The 20822-nt window shown below is 44.7% G+C and overlaps 1 protein-coding gene across 2 annotated transcripts; it reads right to left on the bottom strand.

The window, feature by feature from the left end:
• Positions 1–2220: 2220 nt before the first annotated feature.
• Positions 2221–19342, bottom strand: ZNF367 (zinc finger protein 367). Of its 2 annotated transcripts, XM_075931834.1 has the most exons (5): positions 17755–19339; positions 11533–11683; positions 7118–7237; positions 6142–6280; positions 2221–4843 (listed from the first exon to the last, which is right to left on the bottom strand). In XM_075931834.1, exons 1-5 carry the CDS (start codon positions 18091–18093, stop codon positions 4606–4608), a joined length of 987 nt encoding a protein of 328 aa, XP_075787949.1. In that variant the 5' UTR covers positions 18094–19339; the 3' UTR covers positions 2221–4605. The 2 variants fall into 2 exon arrangements, with proteins under 2 accessions (XP_075787949.1, XP_075787950.1); XM_075931835.1 differs by lacking the exon at positions 7118–7237 and having other exon boundaries at positions 17755–19342.
• Positions 19343–20822: the final 1480 nt, after the last annotated feature.

Genomic DNA, 20822 nt, shown 5'->3' on the forward strand with positions numbered 1-20822 from the left:
CTAATGAGACAAGTCGGAATTGCAAATGCTGCAGGGGATTTAAATATCCCCTGCGGCATTTGCATGAACATGGCTGCCGCTTTTTTCCGGCTTGGGGCTTTGCCGGAGAAAAGCGCCAGTCTAGACGGGATCTTTTGGAAAATAAAGGCTTTTCCGGAAGATCCCTTATTCCTCTTAAAATCAGTAGGAATAAGATCCTCCGGAAAAGGGCGCTTTTTCCGGAGGATCAGGGCCAGTGTAGACGCTCTTTTCCGGAAAAAAGCGGTGGACATTTTTATTTAAATGCCGCGGGGGATATTTAAATCCCCCGCGGATTTCCCTATTACGATCGCTGAAATTAACATGCCCCTTCCGGAAAACGGGCCAGTGTAGACGTAGCCTATTTGTCTAAGGGTCTTTTCTATCTTCTTTCTTAGGGATAGGGTGGATTGTATTTGAAGTTGTTCCTGTGTTTGCATTTCCAAATTCTTTTAAATATATGGTTTGGCCCTAAACTTTGTTTGCCTGTGATAAAGATACGGGATCTATCAGGCATATCTTGCTTCAGGTTCAATTATATCTTTAGTCAGAGCGAGCCCTATTTACATTCAAATTCATTTCATAACCATTACAGCGTTCCCTGCGTAACAGCTTGGTGCTCTGGCTGGGGGAAAGGGCCTAGCAGGACTGAGTGGTGAGAAGCCCCAGAGAGCAGGAAGGCAAGCAGTAGAGGCTTTGTCAGCAATCCAGGAAGCAACCCATCCATGCCCAAGGCATCTTCTGTGACCGCACCCCATCACAGTCATTCTGCATTACCAAGTTGATCGCTAGTAATACTGCATAGGCCACTTTGATTCATTATGTAACTTATACGTTATACTTAATCTCCTTGTAAGTGCTCCTGGATTTCATTCTCACTAATAGCACATGAAGGAAATCTTGGCTACTACTGTCTTGCTATCTGAATATTAATATGACATCATACTGTTCTGGTCATCTACATTCATTTTTCTCCACTTAAAGCATTTAAGTGGTACAGATAAAATTTTTAGCTTTATCACATTTGTGAAGGTACTCTAGAGGCAAAGTGAGTGAACTAATTTATTAGAACAATTTCTGGGTGCAAAGGGGTAGCTTTTGAACTTACTTAGAACTCTTCTTCACATGATACTGTAATATTAAAAAAAGACAAAATTGTGCAATTTCCTGTATTTGTAGATTCTCACAAAAAAGAACTTGCTAGAAAGTGACAGTGTACATGAATTCCAGGGTTGTACATGTAGATGGTTTCTTATAAGAGGGAAGAACCTAAGAAGCTCATTTTTGGAAATTGTTTTAGCTACAGACTTGATCAGTAGTGCATGGGAGTTTTTACTATCCATTTCTTCAGTGACCTCTATTCAGTTCCTAGGGGGTAGGTGCTGTGATAATTGCCACACTTACTAGTAACTTACAAAAGTCACTAGAGTCCTGTGCAGATGCAAATATGGATGCGGATTCAGATTTTGTAAGTAAATGAGCCACAGCTACCCACATCCAGACACAGATACCCCCGGATATGAAACGGTATCTGCAAATATGCAAGGTTCTAAAAGTCACTTCAAGGCAACGTGAACTTTCCTCCTGCTCATTCAGGAGAGAGAATTATCTTCAGAAAATATTCAATCCCCTAAGAAAACCAAGTACAAAGTCTGATGAAACTAGAGTGTGTTATTAACCATTCTTGCCACTTAAAAAAAAATCTCATGGATACCTGGAATTGTCCAGAATACTTAAGAGCCCACAGCTTGCCTTAATCTAAAGATATGGATACTCTTTCAACACCTAACATTGTCTGACAAAGAGCAAGAACTTGAAAATGAACAGAGGATCAACTGTAAATTTCAAGTGAAGTGTCCTTTATGACCAGCAGTTATTTCAAGAAAATGTATTGTCTCCATGCTTAGTCATTTGGGGCTACTATAATTACTCCAAAAAGGATTCTCATTTAAGTGAATTATCTGGAATTCAAAGTACAGTAAATGAGGGTCAATAACCCAATTTCATGTTCGGATATTAAGTGTACCTTTAAGAAGTAGAAAAAGTTTCACCTTTGTAAACACAATGGTGTATTAGTCAGTCAAATAAACCTTTTTAAAGGGTCAAGGAATCATTATAAGTGATTGGACCATGGGAGTCAAGAGCAACTTGCTTGACATAATAGAGTTAAAAACAGGAAGAATTACCACTTCTGACACTTGGTTTTTAAACTTAAAATTAAACCAACTTTTATTTGGAGCACATATTAAAAAGTTACAGCACTTTAACTCTTTTGCTGTTAAGTTATGCCAAACTACAACTGACACTTATGTAGCACAGAACACTTCAAAATTGTTAAAAATACTCCAAAAGCAGTCAACACCTCAAACAATCATACAAAAATTTTCCCAAAATTTATAATTTACAGAAAACTAGTTATGCTGCTTAAATTTTAATCTGTAAATAAAATGTATTTTGAATAATTTGCAGAAAGTTTCGTCCAATTCTGTAACTGCGTCGAACCTATTGCAATTGGTTGACGGGAAAACAGGTTCCCCTAGCCCCTGCACATGACAGATTCTGCAACTGGTTGCTGTTAACAGATCCTTGTGTCCACGCTGAGTGCCCCTGAAGTTAGTGAAACTCCATGTGGGTAAGGGGGTCTGCCTATATCCAGTTACTTGAAAGATTAGGCCCAACAGTGTTGGTCTTAAAGGTTCTATATCTACTACATGTGAATTGCCAAGTAGTTGTATGTCGTTAGAACGTCTCAGGTAGCCACAGCAGAGTACTTTGCTTTATTTAATTTTTTTTTTTTTTAAGAAAGGCTTGAGGCCTAATAAATTAACAAGGAAATGAGTATATAAAATTATTCGACTTACCAATGCAGTTCTTAATCACAAACTCTTAAAATATCTGACCATGTTTTAGCTAAGTGCTCCAACACAATTCTAATATGTACCAGGTTAATAAAATTCATGCCATTATAGGCATCAGTTATTAAAAGATGACTAAATGAATTCAAGAGCTATATTCTCTGCTGTGATGTTAGATTTCCAAAACTTCTGTCCTCATCAAAATCAGTTTTAAAATGACTTACAAGTCATTTAACTACCTTTTCCCTCCCACTCACACTAATCGAAAAATGGCTCTCATTCACATCTATATTTTCTGGTTTTGTTGTGATAAGAGAAAGGAGTCTATTTGGAAAATAATTGGAATTTTTTTTCCCAATCTTCACTAAACCAGCAGCCCAACTTTAAAAAAGAAATTCAGGAGCATGCCAAATTCACTAATTTTTTTTTGTAATAATCTGCTAGCATGTTATATATTGATCAAAAGAAAGGCAAAATAAGACCATTAGACAAGCCTGTTATATGGCAAGTCAGATAAAACTAATATAAAACATGAGGTGATAAGGATGTACTGCTAAACTTACTTTTCAATTTGTGCTTGAGATCACGAAGCGGTGTTCTGTAACTTCATTTATTTGGGAAAGATATATGAAACCACACAATTTAAAAAAAAAAAACCCACACTTGCAACTATCTCTGGAAGCCTATTTTATAGTTGAACAGCAAATATTCTTCTGCAGTGTTTAACTGATAGCAGTACTACACTTAGTGAACACAAAAACTGGATGTCTTATCCTGAAGTAAAGCAATAAGGTGGCTTTATGCACTTAAAGAATATGGAGGCTTCTATTTGCTAATATTCATATAAAAGCAGTATTTTTAAAACTTAGTGTTAGCTAATAAGAGGTCTAAATAGTTTACTACAAATCAATACCACCCTGTAAATACCCCCTTTATTAACAAAACAAGTGCCAAATCTCATTACAGGGTCCAAAATATCTGAGAAATATTACCAATTGTTACCTTTACGTTTAGACTTTGCAAGACTAATCATTCATTTTCAAATAAGCCCAACAATGTGCAAAAGTTCCCAACATAACATGCTAGGAATAACAAGTGCTACTCAGACCAAGAAATTCTATTGAAATCTCAACTCTAAAATATGATAGCAAAGTCAGTCTCATACTTTGGGCAGTCACAGTGAAGATCCTGAACTGTCTTAGTTTCTACATAACCAGTTTCTTCCCCACCACGAGTTAGAAGCTTTGGCCTCTTCTCAGTGATACTAGGTAAAATATACTGCCATTAAAGACTTGGTTGCATCACTGCTTATAGTATTAACAAATGTACTACATGTAAATTTTGTTTAAATAGATAAATATTATTCTTGTGTCACCTGTACAATTTTCCTAATCATACAAGCATTATGTTCAGAAAGTGCTTCCTGTGAGAACTGCTTCAAATGAATGAATTAACCTTGCAAAAAATCTAACATTCCACAATATGCAATTTGTTGACCCTGCATTGTGCAGTCCCATATTTACAAAATACTTAAAAACTTTACATCTGTCTTTTACCATACAAAAAAGTGCAATTCTCTCACTCCACCTTGTGGAGCAACAACATTCTTCATAAATTCTACAGAATAGCAGCCTATGATAAGCAAATAAGGTGCTTAGCTTATGCCCAGGATCTAACTGGTTAAGTACCACAAGGCAGTACATTTTGTATACTGGCTGATTCAGTTCCTATGCTACGGTCGCAGTGGTGCTCCAGCCAGATTTGCAAGCTCAATAAGAGCCAGTGCACCATGCAGACGTTCACGCTGCTCCTGAAGGCGGCGGCGGGCAGCTGAGGGAGACCTATTTTTTTCTTCATCATCCTCTTCATCAGACTGAAGATATTCCATGGGATCTTGCTGTTCCTGGTCAGCTTTCTGAGTTGTTTTGCTTTTCAAAGTAGGAGTGCGTTGCTCTCTGGTCTCCCAGTACCTGTAAAATCAAAAGTTGTACATATTTTATAAGCAACCACCAACTTGCACAAGAAGTTTCATTGAAAGAAGACAAGAATCTTTTAAACCACCATCATAAACCTCCCTGGATCATTAATTTCACTCCAATTATTAATTTTTCAGTCCTTTTTTGTAGCCTTTAAAAAAAATAAAGCTTTCCACTGCAGAAGATGTCAATAGGTATTCAGCTCCCTGCCGTAACACACATCCTTTTTACAAGTTGCTTCCACGTCTCTGTCATACAATCTAAGGCTTGGAAAGACCACTGTGATAATCTAGTCTGATCTCCTACACACATACAGGTCAGAGAACTTCCTTGAAATAGTTCCTGTTTGAACTGGAGCATACCTTGGGGGGGGGCAGGGGGGACCCTCAATCCTGATTGAAAAAGGTGCCAGTAATGGAAAATGCACCACAACTCTTAACTGTCTCAAAGACAAGGAGATACTGAGTATTGTTATCCCCCTTTTACAGATAGAAATTAATGTCTCAAAAACTAAGATTAAATTATTTAGAAGTTTGTGGCAGTCAGCAATTGAACTCAACTCAAACCTCACAAATCACTGCCCACCACCGTCTCTCCAAAGAAGGAAATCAGCTCTTATTGCACCTATCACAACCTTCCCTGACAAGTGCATATTCAACATGAGCACTACAGCACTAAAGGGCACACTGTACTAACAGCTTCTGTAAATAAGCAAATAGCCATACAAAAGAAGAAGTGTATAGAGAAGGAAGAAAAGGTGAGAAGGAAAAGAAAAGTCTAAGAAACCCATTCAATTAAAAAAAGAAAGAAAGTTGAAGCAACTACCACTGGGGAAGCTAATTCTAAACTCTGGAATTTAAACAAATAGCACACTAGGGAACAGTGGAAATCATTCAACCAGAAATTTAAAAAAAAAAATGAAGGACAGAGGAAGCGTATTTATCATCTTTGGAATACAATGCTTCTATAGAACTTGCAGTGGCACATTAATCAAAATGAGACATCTGTGTAACCATGGAGGAAATATTAAGAATGTTCTGAGAATTTATGTCCCCAGAAGTGCTTAGAAGAAAAACGTTGAGTTGGGGCAATTGTGCCAGTGAAAGTTTTGTCAGTATCTGATGACAATGATGATTTTCCTTTTCTCTTAGAGGCTCTATGGAAATTCCATCTAATAGATTAATTCCTTCTTGTGGCATAACTGTGCAGGAATTATTACATTCAAGAACTGCAAGGTAAACATGATGACTAGAGAAATAATGATGGACAGTCTTTAAAAACAAACAACTTACTTTGCTAGCCACTCAGCAACTGCTTTATTATCAGCTGTTTGTTTTTTACTCAGCCTGCCTGTAGGTTCTTCTCTCTTCAGCCTTGCATAAGGATGCTTGGGGCAATGACGGTTTGCATGTGTGAATCTGCTTAAACATCCTTAATTTAAAAAAAAGCAAGGAAATATTTAAGAAAAATAGTCACTTAACATATAAGCCCAAAATTGAAGAAACTGTCTTTCCTCTCTAAAATGTGGAAAATTCTGCATACAATACCTTATAACCAAAAAAAAGTTTGTTTAAATATCAGATTATAATTTACAAGCAGGTTCTTAAAAGTAACAAATGTATGTGGTTGCACACCGATTTATTCCCCCTTCCCTTGAAAAGAGTATTTAAAATTCAGATACAGAGCACATGAGAATGGTACTACTACAAAAGTGATTCTACACACCAGTTCAGAGTGGCCAGCTGGAAGCAGGGCTATGGATGCAGTTGGCCGCTGTACAAGGAAAAGGTTTCCGTGCAGGTACTAATCATGGTGAGCCCCTCCCTTCCCTTCTACCCTCCTCCTTCACAAAAACCTAAACAACCACTCCCCTATCATCCTCAGCCTCCTTGTAGGACATTCAGGGTAATTGCCCAGCCCCAGTGGACTTGAGCCAGCACCCACAGTCCCTATGTGACTCAGCCATAGCACACCCAGGTCCAGCCTCAAGTATTCAGTTGACAAACTCCCAGCTCTCCTCCTCCCCTCCCCCTCCTGCAATCTTCTTGCCCTGAGCCCCCTCATACTCCATCCCACAATTAAATTTCTTCCAGATACTGTCATCTGGCACCTTCCCGCAACCTTCTGTCTCTGTGGGTCCCCCTCCCACCCCGGGGAGTTGCCATACACTAGTACCCGTATGGAATTTAAAGCTATTTTAACCCCTGAAATATTACAGCCCAATTTGCCCATATTCTAAATACTGCCAGTTATTTTCTAATGCCTTACCATTTTCTGAGCAGACAAAAGGCTTTTCTCCTGTGTGGAGACGCTGGTGTGTTTTCAGCTGTCCACTCTGAACAAAGGCTTTCCCACAATCTGGATAGTCACACAAATAAGGCCTTTCACCTAAAAAAAATAGTTGAGTAGAATTTTCAGAATTATACATTTAAAAAGTCTGGACACCATCCAGTGATAGTTCATGGGTCTGTATTTCTGCTGATGACCACCTCAATCAATGAAGAAAGAACAAATCCTTTGTGAAAGATGTTAGCAGCCCACAAACAGCAAAAATTCCTTTCCACAAAAACAAACTTGAAATTTCCTCAACTTGCTTGGTGGATATATATTTTTTCCTCTCTTTATATAGGAATGAGATGCACTGCACCTGTCAGTTTCTAAGTTAGCTGCAAAAAACAACAACTCAGATATCTACATAGTTGCGGATAACACAACTGAAGTTCTTCCCCCTACAAAAAGCTGAAATGGCATTCCTGAATCCTTCCTACCTCGTTGACATGGCTCTCTGCCAATGCCTGTTGCAGTTGCACATGCTCTGACCCAGGCTGACAACGCTTATGTTTACCAACTGGCTGGGGCTCAAGAGCCACATACTCAGCACCCATTCTCCTTCCCATCCAGTGCCTCTTCCAACTGCTATTGAAGACTGAACACAGAGCAGAAAGTGTCTACGTAATGCCTGCTACAGCACTTGTGCTCAGTTCTCTTCTCTCTAGCGCTGAGGCCCTCTGCTCTAGATTGACCACAGTGAAAGCTGTTGTATTGTGGCTCAGTCTCCAAATATCCTCTCTTCCATGTGCAAACGGTTAAATTTTAATATATAATACAGTCTCCAGTTCAAAGTAATTAGCTAATATTATTAAGCCAGTGATTTTTTTCCAAAAAAGTTTTCATTTGTTGTTAAATTTATTTAGTGGCTTAGTTATTTTTCCTGTTGAGATGATATATGTATTTGTTCTTCTGAGGATAATTTATAAAAATGCATCTTGTTAACAATATACACATAAACAATGTGTACCTACAACAGTGTGCTCTCACCCAGTCTTTCAGTCTAGCTCACCTTAGTCCCCACCACCCACCAGGAAGAGGCAGGAGCCACCCAGTTTAGTACATGATGGACGACTCTTGGTTGAGGTCATTTTCTAAATCTGAAATACAGTTCAGAATTCTGCCACTAGGTGATGCTAAAGAAATACAAGACAAGGTCCATCTTTTCAAAGAAAGGGAAAGTCCTCTTGTTAGTCTTTAAAGTGCTACATAGTCCTGTACTTTGTTTCAGCTACACCAGACTAACACAGCTACATTTCTATCTCTTTTACAGAGCGCTAATATTTAGGGATAGGAGGGGGCCACTCCAGGAAAACTGAAATTTTTTTTGTAGAATTTCTTCTCTTCCTAATTATTTGCCATAAAAAAAAAAAATGTTAAGACTTTCAATTATTCAAACACAATATCACTAAGCCAATGGAATTTTACTTAAGAAAGGACATCAGGCTGAAATATTAGGTCAACTAAAGAAAAATGATGCATAATAATATCTATACTATTAGAAAAGGAGAAGTGTCTGTCACAGAGAACATTTAAGAATACACTGGAAGACTTGAGAAGTCTGGGTCTGGGGTGGGCCCTTCAGTGGCCTCCTGGATAAGGTGTCAGCCTCCTGGGGTTGTGGGTTTGAGTCCTGCCCCAGAAGCAGCTGGGAGCTTCCCCAGGGCTAGAACTAGCACCAGCTGAGGGTAGGAAGGTGGGTTACCAGCTTCCCCAGGGCTGGAGCCAGTAGGGGTAAGCAGGTGGCTCTGGAGCCACTTGCTTTAGCTGCAGGAAGTGGAGCAGCAACAGGCCTGGGTAGGGGACAGGCTGCAGTGGGAGCCACCTCAGCTCCAGTGCCTGTAGAGCATCCTTGCTTTCAGCATCTCACTTGTGGCCCATGGGCCCAAGTGTAGAATGGAGGCTACACCTTGCCAGGAGCAGAACAGGTCAGGACAGGCTGGCCAGGATCCAGCCTGCTGGCACCTGGGTGACAGACTCCCACAGCACTCTCCAGTGGGTGTGAGTGCACAGCGGGAGGGGGGGGCGGAGCAGCAGGGACACAGGCAAGATAGCAGTCAGGTCTGCTTTTGCCCCCCACAATAGGCCAACCTGAGTATAGGTCTACCATCACAATGGAACAGGTAATGTTAGGAATTAATAATTTCTGCCTTCCTGTTCTACAGGCAAAACTTCAAAAATAAAATGGGCAAATTGTATATTCATGAGATTTAACTAGCCAAATCTAGCAGGGTAGTAAAATATATTTAAATCAATGGAGTATCATCATCATCATCAATGAATTTTGCCTGATGAGTTTTCCATTAAGACTTTCTGAAGCGGTTAGCATTTCAAGGATGGAAGTTTAACATACAGGGGGAAAAAGAATGAAAGAGGGACATCTTGTGTGATCAAACAAGAATAGAAGAATTGGTGTTTAATTCTTATTTGATCTAGAAAAATAAACCACAGGAGGCAAGTTATTTTGGAGGTATTATGGAATATTTTATTTTGCAATAAAATGTCACAATCTCTCTCATGTACATACGAAAAATCCATTCAATTATGCTTAGTATAAGGAACAACAACTCACTTTTCAGAAGCAAGATGGATCCATTTTGCCAATGTATAATGTTTTAGCAAAAAATTAGTCATCTATATGTATTTTAGAATGCCTCTGAGTTTGTCGGTCTGCGAGTTTGTTTGTCCGAGAACTCCTAAATGGTAAGACTACCAAATTTGTTAGGCAGCTTCCTCTGGTCCTAACTTAAACTAAGGTCAGGGATAAACTGTGCCAGGAAAACTGAAGTGCCAAGAATAGAATTGTTTTCCGTAACATGGAAATGGAGGGTGCTGATCAGTGGAGAACTACACTGCAGAACAATCATTGGGGGCAGTGAGTGCAGAGGGCAGATATACTGCAGAGTGACCACTGGAAGCAGTCACACCAGCAGGAGAGCATCCAGCTGTGGATGGGGTTTCCCACACTGCCAGCCACCAGACTGGATAAATCGACCCCCGTACCAAAACAGTGGGGGGCACTCTGCCCACCAGCCCTACTGCCACACACCCTGGACGACCCTCAGGCTGGGCAGCACAGCTCAGCCTTCACCCAGGAGACATCCTCCCACCCAGAGACCTGGGACAGACATGGTGGCCCACCTTCCCCCCAAAAGACTCCTCTGTCCCAAGGAGATGACAAGGCTGAAAATCATGGCCTGGCCCTGGACCAGCTGCAAGTTGGTGAAGGGGGGGGGGGGGGGGCGCACAGCTGGCCCCTGGAGGTCCATCCCCCTGACAAGCTGCAGAGCAGGGGGAGAAGAGGAAAGCACCTGAAGGCCAGGCTGGGCTCCTGGAACCCATCTCCCTACCCCAGGTGAGCTGCAGGCCACCGCCCCCCCCCCAGGTGAAGCTGTCATCCAGGGAGCACCACTGTCACCACCACAAGTGGTCCCCAGTAAGCTCCCCCGCCTCCCATCTCTGAGCCCTGCACCTCCCACCCTGTGCCCTACCATTAAATAAAGCATATACATTCTCTTTTTTAGAATTCTTTTAATACACACATACTACAGTTAAGGACCCAAGCAATGCCAGAGACATATGCAAGTTTTCTACAATTTCCCCCCCCAAATGATGCAGTTAGAGTCTGTACATTAAGATGGTCAACAATTCCCACAACCCGCAAGAGCTGAACTAAACAGAGCATCTAGATAAAGTTATAAAGTTTATATATATATATATATAAACTTTCATCTTCCTCAACTTAAATGCATGTTAACTTCATAACTGTTACTCCTAGGAAGAGATCTGATCTTCAAATTTAACCCACACGCAACCCACAAATAACAAACACAAATAGGGTGGTAATGAAGAAAATGAGAGGGTATATAATTTATTTGAATCTTGTCAATGTTTATTATACCTGCCCTAAAGCTCCCCTGCCAGTTTTGACAGATTAACATTTTCCCTTTCAGAGTTCACCCTTCCATTGATGTGTGAACCCAAAAGGGAAATGGAGAAAAGAAAATGAAAAGTATTGTCAAATGTAAAGCTAAGAAAAAAAATACTCTTTCAGGCACTAAGTGTAACATTACAAAGCAGACAATCTTGTTTCTTTTCACCATAGCAATGAAAGTTACTCTGCCACACTTACTCCAATATAAACACAAGCAGTTACATGGAAATTACTTTTTGACCACACACACACACACACACAAACAAACACAAACACATACACCCCCCCCAGGGGAAAACAGTAGCCCATTCAGTAACTAGCCCAGAATACTAATGGTAAGAAAGAAAAAAAGTTCAAAGCTAAAAGCCTAACTATTTGATACATGTTTTATACGCACAATAATACATTATTTTCCACTTACCAGTGTGAGTTCTTTTGTGTGCCTGCAAAGATTTTTCTCGTGGAAACACTCTGTTGCAGATATTACAACGGATTCGGCTGGATGAATGCTCTCCCTCACTTATTAGATCTCGTACTGTGTCTGCTCTTGGTCGGCCACGTCTAATACCATCCTATTAATAAGAATAATAAAAAAGCCACCCTATGAAGAAACTGCAATTTGTTTAAAAAAAAAGAAAAAAAATCAATATAGTACTTGCAGACAAATGATTCAGTCCACAGAAAACTTTTGAAATCAGGAGCAACTTTCTCAAAAGAAAATATGTGTACCAACACATCAAGGAAATACAGTTGTTTTAATAGCTTTTATTTTTCTCCATAATTATTCACGGAGCATTAAAAGAATCACATCAAAGGATTATTTAAATCCAGAGCAATTATTCTTCCCTTCAAATAAGTTAACTGAACTCCAGTTTCAAGGTCATTTAAACAAAAAAAACACAAGTAATCAAACACTTTTTATAACTGAAAAACACAACTGAATGCTATTTATATACACACACGTGTGTAATGGAGAGAGTTGGACCCAGGATTACATCATTATTTCTTGAACCAGTGTGCCTGAGCAGCTGTGATGAATGATTGTTTAAAAAGAGTAAGTTTAAAGTTTAAAATGTAGATAATGAAAACACAGCAAATAAGAAGTCTGAGTATCTCTGTCATCCTTAATTATGTTGTTATGGGATGAGTCACCAAATGGCCCTATTATATACTTTTAAAATGTTTTTCTTAGAAGGTTGAACAAGCTTATATGTTACAGTGTTCGTAATTTTGTGATGTAGTTTATTTCTTGGGTAGCTTCCACAAGTAGCAGAATTTCTCTCTGCCTTAATCTCTTTAAGGAAAGTAAATTCTTGAGGCAGAGTTGCTCCCTAGAAACCAAACATTGGTGTTGGGCCTTTGACTCCTGAAAAAGAGGGTTGCCTGTATGATGATTGAGTACTCCTGGCTCAATGATTGATGAATATAGTGTAAATAAAACCATCACTGATTTCACCTTCCATGATGAAACCTACTTATACACCACTATTATATAGGATCTAGACGTTGGGGAAAAATGTTGCTTTTAAAACGTATCAAACTAATTCACCTAGCTGCTATCTTACAGAGTGTCAGGATTGAGAGTCCCCTCCTGCTAAACTTCTCCCTCCCCTTACTACTGACATCATGAAATTATTGTTCCAACAGGGTGCATCATGGCCAGTCCAATTTTAGATCAGACAGACAGCACATCATAGAGCAAGACACAACAAGTTAGGACTGAACAGTTCTCTTTTCCATTATGCACAGTCCTCTAAGTCCCCAGGACCAAATCCTGAGGTCCATACATGGGGCTGGATCACCCTTGATCTATGCACAGAAAGCCACAGAAAAATGGGGTTCTTGCCTCTTGCCACAGACAGCACTTTCAGATGGCATCGATTTGAGCACATTTTTAAACTTCAGATCCAGAAAAGAGAAGGAATTTGTATGAAATACAAGAATGAGAAATACACAGAAAGCCTTGGAACGCACCGTTGTGAGACATATATTTACATATTTATCACTAATACAGGGTTTCTCAAAATTCCTTGCATCATGATCCCCCTTCTGCAGGCAAAAATTCATGACCCAGGAAAGGGGAACCAAAGCGTGAACCTCACAGATGGAGAGTTGCAAAGCTAAAGCTTAAGCCCTGCCACCCAGGAGGTCTCAAATGCTTGACTGAGTACTCTTGGTTCAGAGATTGATGGATATAGTGTAAATAAAACCACCACTGGTTTCACCTCCCATGGTGAAACCTACTTGCACACCACTATTATTATATGATCTAGACTTTGGCTTCAGGGCTGAACAGTGAGGCTCGGACTTTGGCTTCAGCTCCGATCCCTAGCAAGTCTAACACAGCAACCCCATTAAAATGGGAGTAGCAACCAATTAGAAATGTTAGATGTTGTTTAATTTAATAATCATGTAACCGCACCAAATCTTATCAGTTACACCAGAGGTCTGCAACCTTTCAGAAGTGGCGTGCCAAGATTTAACTTATTCACTTCTATTTACAAAACTGTGTGCCAAGGAGAAGGGGGCATGGGCAGGCTGGGTCTGGTGACCATATTTTCTGAACCAGCTGCAGCTAGGGAGAATGGTTTAATTTAAATTATTAAACAGATTAAGCGTTTTAACTTTTTCATGTTAGTTTATCAAACTTCATTTATTTATAACAGGGGTAGAGAACCTTTTTTGGGTGAGGGGCCACCGACCCACAGAAAAAAAATCAGTTGGGGACTACACAAGTGAGAAGCAAAACAACTCCTCAACCCCCCCCCCCCCCCAACCTTCACTGATGTGGGCCCCAACTGAGACACCTCACTTTTCTGGCACTCCAGCCTCAGCGGGGTGAGTGAAAGGGACAGGAAGGACTGAGGTTCAGGGCTTCCCCCTTAGGCTCCAGGGTAGGGACAAAAATGAGGGTTCAGTGTGTAAGACAGGGCTGCCAGCAAGTGGGAGAGGGATGGGGTACAGTATCTGGGAGGAAGGTGGGGTGCAGAAGGGGGAGAGGTTGCGAGGTGTGGGAGGCAGGGAGGGTGAAGAAGCAGGCTGGGAGTAGGGTATCTGGCCAGGGGCTGCAGAAGCAAGGGAGGGTACAGGTCTTGATGGGGGGATGGGAGTGAGGGGAATTGGGTGTGGGCGTCTTGGCATGAGGGGGGGGGGGACACTTACCTGGCTTTGTGCCCCCTTGCAGCAACTCCCACTGCCATGTAGTCCCATGCCGGCCCCAGAGGCCGGAGGGGCCACTGCCATGCATCCCAGGCTGGCCTCGGAGGCACCGCTGTGGAGCCTCCTCCCACCGCAGCCTAACCTGTTGCCAGGGAAGATGGAGGGCTCCAGTGGCTGCGCACGGGGGAGAAGGGAGGTGGCGTGTGGGACTGAGCTCCTGCTGCATGTGCCACTGAAAAAAAAATCAGCTTACATGCTACACGTGCTGTAGGTTGCTGATCCCTGGGTTACACAACTATTCGATGATCCTTGAGGGCAGAGTTGGCAGTGCCATTCCCAGGGAGCTGCCTGCCATCCCAAGGTGCTGTCTCTGATAGTGACAGCAGCAAGGGGTTGCAGAGGACTCTAGCTGTAGGGGGCCCGAACTCACTAGCATTCCATGAAGCAATCTCTGTCCACAGCAAGCCCAGGCCTACCGCGTATGAAGGTTGCTCTGCAGCAGCAGCCCCTGTTCATGGGGGAGCCCCAAGCTCCCTGTGGACAGAGGCTGCTCTGGCATCCCGCCTGCCCTCCCCCACCTCCATGTAGCTGCCTCTGATAGAGAGGCAGCAACTTAGATGGTGAGGGGGACAGGTGGGAGCCTAAACATGCGGGAAGCCAATTTTGAAGCTGGCTCCTTGTGTGCATCAGCTCTCATAGAGCCCCCCGCTTGACCCCCCCACACACTGCTGCCTTTGATACAACTGAGGGGGGGAGGGATAGGAGGGAGGCAGCTCTGTAGTATCCGGTGCTCATGGGCTCCCAGCTGTTAAGCTGGCTTCCCACATTCCTACTTCCAGAGCCACCTGTCCTCCCTGCTGCCTTCCCACAGAGGCAGTAGTGCAGGGGAAGAGGGGGGCAAATGGTAGTCAACATATGTGGTGAGCTGGCTTTCTGCACATGCCAGCTTCTGCAAAGCCACCTGCCCTCCCTCTGCCTCCCACAAAGAGCTAGCTCACAAGAGGGTCAGTGGGGTTGCATATAGCTGATATCAGGCCTGTACGCAGCAGGGGTGCGAAGGGTGCAAACGCACCCTCTCATCAGTCCCCCAAGTAAACGTGAGGGGGCTTCACGGCTTGAGCTCAGTCTCCCTCCTCCCCCCTGCAGCAGGGAGCCCGCTCTGGCACTCCAATCTCCTGCGCTTCTCACTTGTGGTCCCCAACTGATTTGTCTGTGGGTCAGCGGACCCAGACCCAAAAAAGGTTCCCCACCCCAACAAAGAAAACATGGGAATCTTTTGTGTTGGGCATAAGTTAATATTTTACCTTAAACCAGTCTCCCCAGCTGCAGCACTAGCAAAATGTTGTGGGTGTAATTATGTAATTAACAGCGAGTTTCCATGAGCAACTGATTGTCCATGGAAAAGTTTGCATTGAGCCAGGTGGGCCACCAGCCAAAAGTTTGAGAACCATTGTATTGGGGGACAGGAGAGCATTGTGTTGCGGAGGGATGGGCAGGCAGGGCTGGTGGCAGCGCAGCAGCAAACAGCGCCCTCTACTGGCTGGCCAGAAGCTCCAGTCTCACACAACTGGCACTGGCCTCAGCCTCGCAGAGCAGGTAGAGCAGCAGTAGGCAGAAGCAATCAAGGGAGCCAGGGGACCATGGCGGCTGCATTTCCTACCATGATCCCAGAAGGTAATTTCTAGAAAATCTTGATTACTGTATACATTTTTACCAATTGCTGTTTCCACTCAAATTTTTCATTAACCTCTTTTAGGCGCACTCATTGCTTGACTATTTTGAACTCCTTTATATTTAAAAAAAATTGCAGTGCACATTTGCAAAAAAAGCATCCCTCCCCCCGCAGAAATTCCTGCTAGAGGCCTGGATATGATTAACCAGTAAGTCCAAGCTTATTGGTTATGTAATCAACTACATGCTAATATCCCTACTGCCTGCAGTGGGTCCCCCCGCCCAGGCCTGGAGCAGTCTCCTGCCCAGAGTGGGCAGGGAGGTGCTTCAGCCCCTAATAATGGTTATTCAGAACAGGTAAGCTTTATGCCAATAAGCCTCACCCTTAAGATTAGCCATTTGCATGCCTAGTCCAGACTCTCGTTTTGAGAGCTGCAACTGTACTAGTTTTAGCAATGCTCATTTTGGAGGATTCCTATTTTAACACTATGATATAAAAGAGGATTGTTTTAGAGAGGCCTGAACCCTGAATGAACTCAGCCAGCCACCTGATTTGTAGAAGAATCAGTATTTAAATATCGACCTTCCGTCAGTTGCAACCAGTAGCTTGGAGGAAGTTTAAGTGTAACCAAATGACCTCCCTACCCACACTCTGTATCACAATCCAAACCAAGTTGCCAGAGATAATCCAGATCATTAGCTGGTCTACGGAGTCAGTGGTTACCCAGACTGAGACTGGGAAGTAAGGCGCACAGCTGGACTCTTAGGCTACGTCTACACTGGCATGATTTTGCACAAGAACGCTTTTGCGGAAGAGTTCTTGCGCAAAAACTCTTCCAGAAGAGAGCATCTACATTAGCATGTGCCTTTGCGCAAGAGATGTGCTTTTGCACAAGAGCATCTATGCCAGTGCAGATGCTCTCTTGCGTAAGAAAGCTCTGATGGCCATTTTAACCATAGGGCTTTCTTGCCCAAAAAATTCACATTGCCTGTCTACATTGACCTCTTGCGCAAGAACAGTTGTGCAAGAGGGCTTATCCCTGAGCAGGAGCGTCATAGTTCTTGCGCAGGAAGCACTGATTTCTTACATTAGAACGTCAGTATTCTTGCACAAGAACTCACGGCCAGTGTAGACAGGCAGCAAGTATTGGCACAAAAGCAAGCGCTTTTGCGCAAGATTGCACCAATGTAGCCACAGCCTCAATGGCCAAGCCAGTGGGATTTGGGGAAACAGTCTCACTTGTGAAAAGTGGTCTGGAGTCAGACAGACACAGTGGCAAGCTAACGGAGCATTCGGACAGGGGAGACTGCACCAGATCAAGGCCTGGGACGACCCCCACGCCCCACAGATTGCTGAGGGAGGAGGTGTCAGAGCCACCCACCGCCCCACGCGCCTCTGCTCTGCGTCCCGGGGCCTCAATACCCAGGCGCCCCCCTCCCCCGCTAGAACCCCGGGCGTAGAGACCAGAGCGCGCCTGCGCACAGGAGCAGCGCGAGAGAACCGTCCCGCCCTCCCCACCCGGCACGTGACCCAGGCAAACGAGCGCCCGGCGGGTATAATTTTGGCGCGCGAAGGTGTCGTCACCAGCGCACGAGCCGCACCCGGAAGTGACTTCACTTTAAATCTGGAGGCTGGCCAGCCACAGATTCACCCTTTAAACTCTGCAGGCGCCCGCCCTTCCCTATGCCCACAAGGGCCCCGCGGCGGCCGCGCCTCCACTCCCTCCCCGGGCCTAAAGCCCCTCCCCTGTAGCCCCGGCAAAGGTTTAATGCCACCGTGCCCGGCTCCCTGGCATGCTCGCTCCGGACTCACCTTCAAGTGGCTGCTGCTGCCGCCGCTATCCGGGCTGCCCGCCTCCTCGTCCTCCCCGCTGGAGGCTCTGACCGCCCCTCCTCGGGGCTGCGGGACTGAGGAGGGCGCGGCGGTGCTACCGGGGCTGAGGGTCACGTTGTGCGCGTTCTCCCCCCAGCGCCAGGGGTACACCATAAAGTCACTGAAGCCGGGGCTGGTAGGGACGGGTGGGGCGGGCGCCGCCTCCTCGCCTCCCCGGGACGGTTTAATCGGGGTGGTTTTGATAACGGAGACCAGGACCCGCTTCGGGGAGTCCTGACAGAAGATCACCGGGGGGCCTGGAGGCGGCCTCTCTGCCATCGCGACCCCCTCGTAGGCAACAGGGTGGGGAATCTCCGTGGCAGCTCAGGCCCCCCTCTCCCGGGAGCGGAGATCTCACCCGACAGCCGCCTCGTCACGCCCGGATCCGCCTCAGCAACTCATCGCCGGGCGATCCTCGCCAGTTCTCAATATCTACCGGCCGCCGAACCGCGGATCCGCAGCGTCAGCGGCGGCCGCGGGCCATGGCAGCAGCCTACGGAGAAGCGGCTGCACCTGCGCTTCTCACGTTTGGGGCGGTGTCGCGTCCCCCACCAGGCTTTGGTCACGACAGAGCCCGAGCCGCTGCCGCGACCCCTCCGAACCTGCAGGCAGCCCGGCCCCGGCCGAGCCCCAGGTTTTCCCGCGTTACATTTCGCGCCTGGGCGGAACCAATCATCGTATCCCGTTGATACAGCATGGAGTGACAGCGGCGGCGAGGCAATCACCGGTCAGAAAATGCACGGTCGCGCCCCCAGGGGCGGGATCTGGGTGGGGCTCGCCCGCATCCCTGCGCCGCCATTGGCTGGGGAGCTCTTCGGCCGACAGAATTCGAAACTTCTTGGGATCGCTGGCCGGCGGCGGTGAGCGAGGCGATGCCCCGCCCTGCACTGGTTGCTCCGAAGTCCTGATTGGGCCCGCTTCGGGAAGGAGGCGGGACCATTGTAGCGTTACGGTGGGCTGTGAAAGAGGCCGGCTGAGTTTGGCGCGCGCTGTTGTTGTCTTACGCCCTTGGCCAATCGCGGAGGCAGAAGAGAGCTTCCCGCGCGCCCACCGCATTCATGACGTCACTCGCGTGTGTCACCTGCTCCAATTTAAAGGGGCCGGTGCAGCGGGTTCCCTTCCTCCGTGTTACGCCAAGGGCCTTGTCCCTCAAAGCTAATGTACCAGCCGGGAATCGTCCATCTGCCCTTCCCTGCTCAGCATCCGGCCTGCAGCGCCTCCTCGGAATGAGCCCGCTCCCGGGGCCCGCCTGGACTGCTCCAGGCTCCGCCTCCCTTAGTGCCCGGGTGTTGCTGCGGGCGAGCCTGGATCTCCCGCGCTGCGCTAGGCACCGACCGAGCAGCGCGGCCCGCACCCCGGCGCGGGAGCTGTAACAGGCAGCGGGCGGCCTTGTCCTCGGATGGGCACGTCCTCAGGCGTTTGTCTGCCAGCCGCGAGGCGGGGCTGAAAGTGACTTTCATTAGCAAACGGCGCTGTCGCTCCCGCGATGCCCTCAGGGGCCGGGGCTCGAAGAGGAGGCCCTGGCAGACGGTGATGGGCAGCAGCAGTCCCGCCCTGCCTTTCGCCGCTCTGCTAGAAGACAAAAGTTCCCCAACGAAAGGGATGCTTGAGAACGTGTTTGCCCCGGGATGTAGAAGGCGCATCTTACAACGCTGTTAGGGGCTCGTTGATACAATTGAAATGGTAACTAGATGAATAAATACCATCGATATATGGGGTTGATGGTAACTGCCCAAGCCAGTCGTTGTAGATGCTTCCACGCAGAAGTGGGTGTGTGCTTTTTCAAGTGTCAGAACCATTGTCCCATAAGAGCGGGATGATCAAAATGAGGGGGAAAAACCGACCCTGTGTTTTGAAGACTGTGCTCTCATCTTGAAATGAGAAACATCTCACACCAGAGATGGCATTCTGAAGTGTTCCTGTTACTCAGATTGCAAGAGCATGTGAAGCTCTGTCTTCTGTTTTGGGGTTGTTGTTTTTTTAATTAACCTGTTTTTCAAAGTTCTGCAAGTCAGTATCCGCAAACAGAAACAAACCTCATAATACTTGGGGGACAGTTGGCCATTGGGATATACAGCTGTAGTTAGAGGCTATCATAAATTATTCAGAACTCTTATTTTGTGCTGTTAGAAGTAGCCCTTAGCTGCAATGGATTTTTTTTTGTATTTGATTTCCTTACTCATTACATTCGGTATGTACTAGAGTAATCTATATGAAGAGAATTATACGCTGAGTGAGCTAACCTTTCTAGCTTAATCAATGTACAGACAAGTTTGGTCCATTCTGTGATGCTTAAGAGTTCTGGGCGTGCAGCCAATTTATTGCAATGCTATTTTGCATAGTAATAGATCCACTTCGCTTCTTGGTATATGTCCATTGATGTGTCTTCCCAGTAACACAACATATTGAAAAGTCCTAATCCAGTTTATTGAGTCAGTTACTTACTCTGCTCCATATTGTGACAACAATCAGTCAATGTACCCATAATAGGAAAAATGTTATCTTCAATACAAGTACTTCAATCAGTGCTGGAGCACTTGGGATTTTTGTTTTTCACATGCACAATACACACACTGTAGTGTCAAACATAAATTAGTAAAAAAATGTATATCTCTACAAGAGAGCACATGATCCATATAACCAAAAATATTCCCAAGTAGCACCTGATATGTACATAGTAGCAATATGTTTTCTACTGGACAGTGAAATTGATGTTGGATAATACAGCATTTCACTGCTATTAATTGTGTAAAAATAAAAATAAAAATTGCTTGAACTGATCTAACCATTTATGTTGTAACTCCCAACATAACTGATCTCCTAAACCCTTTGGTTTACATCCCTGCCAATTAATCCTGCACTGGGATCTGCTAGCATGGACACTTATACCCTAGAAGATTCTTAATGCAATTAATACTATTCCACATGTATCTAGTAATCCATAAGGGCAGATTTGCATTACAAATCCAGGGATTACATCAGCTTTTGCTTTATCCATCTCAGTTTTT

This window comes from Pelodiscus sinensis, chromosome 6 (assembly GCF_049634645.1).
Source record: "Pelodiscus sinensis isolate JC-2024 chromosome 6, ASM4963464v1, whole genome shotgun sequence".
Classification (NCBI taxonomy): domain Eukaryota; kingdom Metazoa; phylum Chordata; order Testudines; family Trionychidae; genus Pelodiscus; species Pelodiscus sinensis.